Here is a 5,619-nt window from a genome sequence, read left to right as displayed (position 1 = left end):
AGAGACACCACAGGTCAGGACAGTGGAGGGAACAGGGGTCTGAGAACCAGCTGCTGGAGAGACCACAGGTCTGGAACGGCTACTGGAGCAGCCCGTTTGTGTGTGTTTGGGATCTACTAGCAAGATGTCAGCTTGATGAGCATGTGAGTGAGAAGAGAATCAGCCCGTTTGTGCGTTTATGTTGATCTTGTTGGGGTGTGTGTGGAGACTGTAAAGGAGCAGCTCTCTTGTCTGTTGGTAGTCAGCCGTGGTTGCACGGTGTGTGTATGTACGTGTGGTGTGCATTTTGGGGGGTGCATAGCCTCACCATTGCCAGAGGTGGTGTCAAGGTAATGCAGCATTTGGAGGCCAGAAGAAGGAATCCCTTAGATCCCACAGTCCACCAGATTTGGCTTCCCTGAAAACAGGTGTGAATTCAGCTTCCCTTCGAAGTTCACTGAAAACTCCAATTTGGAGGAAAACTAAATACACAACATTCCACTTAAAAGGGAATAGTTTTCATAAGAAATATGGAATGGATATAAGGGTTTATAATGGAGTAACTCCTTCTGAGTGTGTGTGGTAGCTGTAATGTCATTCACATTAACAGAGGAACCAGGAGACCCACAGGGCAGGTATTGTAGGACATTAGGGAGGGCATTACCTCAGATACAAAACCCAAGACAATTGCATTACGATGTGACTTTGGTTCGATGTTATTCCTCTGTAGGGGTCCAAGAAGCTAGGTTTTATTTGTGGCAAATTCTTGATAAGTTGCCTTTCAGATTTATATCTCACATGACCCATAAACAACAGGAAAAGTGCTTTTCCTACATTTTACTTGATTTTCTTAAGCTGCATGTGAGACAAAGGATACTGGTGGTTTTGATCCTGCTTCTGCTTGTTATTCACAGTGCAAGCTTCTTTTTATTTGTACCATGCTTCTTTATTCATATTATGCTTGGTTTTATTTTGCTTAAAATGCTTTCAGTTATACAGCCATTGTTCTGAAATTAGGTTTTACAACCAACAGGACGTAAGTTCCACAGAAGTAAATAGAGTTTTTACTACACTGCCACTGAAGCAAACCACTACAATTATCATTGCCTTACACATCAAAGGTTTGTACAGAATAAATACATTATTCATAACGTGATGACAGGTTTGCATTTGAGTTCTTCTATGTTTCCTTTTCATGACCTTTAGTTTTGAAAACATGTTGCAGCTTTTCCAAGTCTTTCAGATTCTGTCTTCATGATTTGACTCCAGTATTAACATAACTGCTAGAATTCATATCCCTAAAAGTATTAGACAAATAAAATCTGTTATAATCAGGTGAGACAGTGAGAAAGGAATGAAAGGAATCAAATTAAATAAGAAAGAGTCTTGGTTTCTGCTATATCAGTTATCTTTCCTGGCTTGAACTTCTACCTTACGCATGTGTCAGATGTAAGTCAGGGGTAGCCAACTGAAACTTGGTTCCAAGACAAATGGACAGTTCAGCTAAAGCAGCAGATTGGAATGGTATAAATGCAAAAAGAGCTGATTTAAATTATTCTTAGTAATGTGCAGGAAATATTTTTTCTGTCCTGAAAAAAATTCCGAGATGTCAAAACAATTTTTTCACCTTGACTTATAATAAAACATCAAAATCTCAAAAATGGCCTTGGTAAGACAATCTGAAAAAACCCACCAGGTTCGGATGAGAAAAAACCCAGCATTTTCAAAATGATGCAGTTCAGATTGGAATTTTGTCTTTTTTTTAAACTCTAATTTGCATAAATTTAGAAAATGGAAGAGTAATTTTTAGGTAATTTTGTTTGGTCACTTTATAGTGCTGAAATGAGATATTTTAATGATTCTGAAACTTTTTCACCAAAGCTTTAACTTTTCAAAATGAAACCTGATCTAAAAAAGTGTTGTCAAACCTAATCGTTTCATATGAATATTTTCAGCTTTGGCTTTTTGGCAACTTTTTGCTAAAAAAGGTTTCATAAAGATTATCTACTAGTTCTTGTGATGAGACTTTTTGATTTGACGAACTGCAAATGGCAAATGGGACTCATTGAAATGCTTAGGAAATACCCCTTGAGGAAGTCTGGTTGCTAACCTATGATTTAATATGCATTTTAATATGTGGCTTGAACACTTGGCTAGTATTACCTGGTTCAGATTCCTGAATGCCTTGAGACAGATTGGCAGGCAGTGATTTCCCAAATCTCTGTGGCAGATTTAGAAGTGATCGACTGGAACTTTTAACAAGTGGAGCTCTCCCAAGCCTGTGTGGTACCCTTGGAGCATGCCTACGTATGTTGTCTCCAAACGCTCTCCCAAACCTCAGAGGCAAATTAGCAATTGGTCTAATGTTTCTTTCTTCCAGGTAATTTCTTCCAAACCTAAGAGGTAAATTAGCAACTGAATTTGGCATCTTGTTTACTGTAGGAGGGTTTATTTTAATGATATTTTTTGATCCCCAGTCTTTCGTTTCTTCAAAATTGAGACTCCTCTGCTTTTCTTCCAAGATACTGTCTTTAATCTAAAGAAAACCAATTAAAAAAAAAGGATACTGTCATTTTATAGGACATAACTCCAGCTACCAGTCACACAAAGGATTAATTTTCATATCTTCTTAGAGAGCTGCTGGGTAATACTTTCCTTTGGATGTCTAACACTTTCTAGCTGTATTTGCTAAACTCCACTAATGTGAGCTACTTCATATGGATTACTCTGTGTGCAAACGTTGTGGTACACTGACCACAAGAGCACATCTCCCTGCCAGTACCCACAACTGCTCAGTTGGAAATATTTTGGGGCATAGGTGTGGGTACCTGTGCCACCAATTAAGTGTGGACAGGAATCATTGTCAGGTTCATAATATCACCAGCTGAAGTTGTCTGGAGGGGAAGACGCTGACTGTATTTAGTGACTTGACACAGACCCAGCCTCTTACTCACCTGGTCTGGAGGAACAGGAGGATGGGCCAAACTAGCTCGTTTCTTCCCAACATTGAGTGCATGCTTTTATCCCAGCAACCTGTCCTAATATCCAACAGCCAGGGAAATGAATGGGAAGTGTTTGGCTCTAGTCCACATCACACATGTTCTGGCCTTGCAGCACAGAGATTGTCCTGGGCTTGGTGTTGCTTTAGTCCACCACTAGTACAGAAGATGCTTTAGGAGCTTCTGAACATCCAGTTAATGTGCAACCGGCACAAAACCTATTTTTCTGTTTCTATGCTGCCATATATTGAAGAACTGAGTGTATTGCCTGTCTCAGAATGTAAAGGGCAGCTGTTGCCTGAAAAATAGCTCTGTCAATGTGATCCTTTCTTATACAGGAGTGCTCCTTCCTGGGCATATTTTTTGTGACTAAAACAGGTTACCAAGCCTTAACAACAAATAAATACAAATGAATTCTTTAATTACAGTTAAAGACACAAGTGCTACTAGTACTAATTTCAGTTGCTTGTCCCTATTTGGTGACTTCCCTGGGCACTTCTCCAGCTACTGGGAGAGAAGGGGAATGAATCGTTGGAGTTCATACTCCATGATTAAAACATTAAATAAACTATCCCTCTGATTGCACCTGCACACCCCTTCTGAAGTATATAAAAGTCAGTGAGCTGAAGACTAGAGGATTTCACTAGCGTAGTTGCATTTTGGTTTGAAGGATCTTTATTACACCGATGATGACGAGTCAAAGAGGGAGGTTGGCTCTCATTTCCCAGGGAGTATTTGCAGGGCAGGCAAGAAAAGTAATACACATGAACTGTGCAAATTTCATTTGGCATCTATTGAGACATAATGAATGTGCAACCCTGCAAAGATACTTTTATAGACAATTTCCAGAGCAGAGTTTTAAGACCACTGAATATTAGATTTAAAATGTTCTCTATTTATCATTATTCTTTGAGTATTACAAGCATGCCTTTATTAATTTTGGATTAATAATGTATCTGTTATATTATGTGCATAAAATGCCTGACAGGAATGTTAATTGAGGCCCCACTGTGTAAGTAAGAAACATTTCAGAAAAAATCTCAACCTAATTCGCAACGCTATATTGCAAGAAAATTGAAACATGAATTGATATACACAGTATGTGTGTCCGAGCAAATGAATTTCCTGAAAATTCTTTAAACAAGCTTTTTTCATACTGCTGCTGCTGTAATGCTGAATAGTGTGCAATGAGGTTAGGAAAGCTTATGCCAAAAAAATTGAAATGCCTAGGATCTGGCCCACAGTTCCCCCCTGATAAATGCCATAGTAATACAGATCTTACCTCGTAATACTTATCGTCATCATCTTCTCTGCTCTGCAGGCTGGACTTCATCAGTACATCTAGGCACGTACTATTTGATATTAGACAGACCATTGTAGCTAAAGCAAATAGAATAAACTTCTTGCTTGAAATCACTTTCATTTTTCTCAAATTAAGCTTACTTAGAGACCTCAGAATCTGTACAGAAAAGAAAACAGCCTTCATTTTATATGGTCAGAAAACAAAAAGATTTTGTTTACTATGACATCAGTCTCAAACCTTCAGTTCCTAATATTAATTAGAGAAGTAATTGGAATGTATTTGAAGAACGTTGGGAATTTTTTTTGTGAATCTTTTTAACCAGCATAACTTCTTGTTAGGGACATGCAGATGTTACAAATATTTCCTTCTGATGAAATATCTCTTAATTAGCTAAACTGGAGAGCCATAACAGTAAGGACTTAAAACAACCACAATGTTCTATCACCGTCTCACCATCTTGTTTCTTTCTTTTGTATCAATGTCCTCAGAAGGTTGATGAAAGGAAACTTTCTCCACGTATGTATTCTTCTGCTTAGATGATCCTTTTGGACCATATAATGCTTGTTTATAGTTATGTACAACTAGGAACGCTCGGCCCACTGAAATCAAGTGCTGTCTTTTGAAGTTTTTGATCAGATTATAAGAGATGTTGTGCATCAACGAGATCTGTTGAAGTACATAGTGTCTATGCTCTAAATCGAATGTGTTAATTTGCCTTGGGGCAAATCTGGGGCTCAGACTAAGGGGTCAGCAGGATGAGGGTGCTGACCTGGGAGCCAGATGTAGAGGTAACATCTGGAAGTACAGTTATGTGGGCAGAGCTGGGGCAACAGGGGCAGGTGGTGTCTATGCAGATGGTTGGCTACTGGTCCCTGAGGGGGACCTTCCTGGCACAGAGTGTGTGGGGAAGCGCCTCCCTTCCCAGGGGAGAGGGAAATCGCATTGGCAGAGCTGGAAGTGAAAAGGGAACAGTTTCTCTCAGGTGAACTTCCTCAGGTGGAGAAGGTGGGAAAGATTCTCCTCATTTTTTAGGTGACAGGACACCATTAAATTGTTAAAATAGATGAGAATGGTATTAACAAGCTAATTAGGAGCCCCTGTGAGAAAAGAATGCATTTTAATCAATCACTGGCTTTTGTGTGCCGCTTTCCTTTCTTGTTGTACACACTATTTACATTATTTTCCTCTTTGTTTCTTTGCTGTGTGCAATCCTTCTGGCCCTGGCTGACAGCAGAAAATGTTGGGTTCAAAGATCTGGTGCTTCCTTCAGAAAATTGCTGGAAAAAAGTGGCATATGATGAGAATAAGCACAGTTTTGCATAGTTTCAAGGGGCAATG

At 39.2% G+C, this 5,619-nt stretch overlaps 1 protein-coding gene across 1 annotated transcript; it reads right to left on the bottom strand.

Annotated features, from left to right (window-relative positions):
- Positions 1-990: 990 nt before the first annotated feature.
- Positions 991-4,407, bottom strand: NPVF (neuropeptide VF precursor). The gene is made up of 3 exons (XM_009869254.1): positions 4,261-4,407; positions 2,143-2,515; positions 991-1,277 (listed from the first exon to the last, which is right to left on the bottom strand). Exons 1-3 carry the CDS (start codon positions 4,399-4,401, stop codon positions 1,270-1,272), a joined length of 522 nt encoding a protein of 173 aa, XP_009867556.1. The 5' UTR covers positions 4,402-4,407; the 3' UTR covers positions 991-1,269.
- Between the last annotated feature and the right edge of the window lie 1,212 nt (positions 4,408-5,619).

This window comes from Apaloderma vittatum, unplaced genomic scaffold, assembly GCF_000703405.1.
Source record: "Apaloderma vittatum isolate BGI_N311 unplaced genomic scaffold, ASM70340v1 scaffold13595, whole genome shotgun sequence".
Classification (NCBI taxonomy): Eukaryota; Metazoa; Chordata; class Aves; order Trogoniformes; family Trogonidae; genus Apaloderma; species Apaloderma vittatum.
The sequence above is the reverse complement of the archived record's forward strand: the minus strand, read 5'-3'. Positions and strand labels throughout refer to the sequence as shown.

Bases quoted from the DNA above. Each gene is read 5' to 3' on its own strand.
- NPVF (XM_009869254.1), bottom strand. From the start codon at position 4,401: ATGAAAGTGATTTCAAGCAAGAAGTTTATTCTATTTGCTTTAGCTACA. The intron at 2,516-4,260 runs GTAAGATCTGTA...GGTTTTCTTTAG, and splicing joins ATGACGATAAGTATTACGAG to ATTAAAGACAGTATCTTGGA.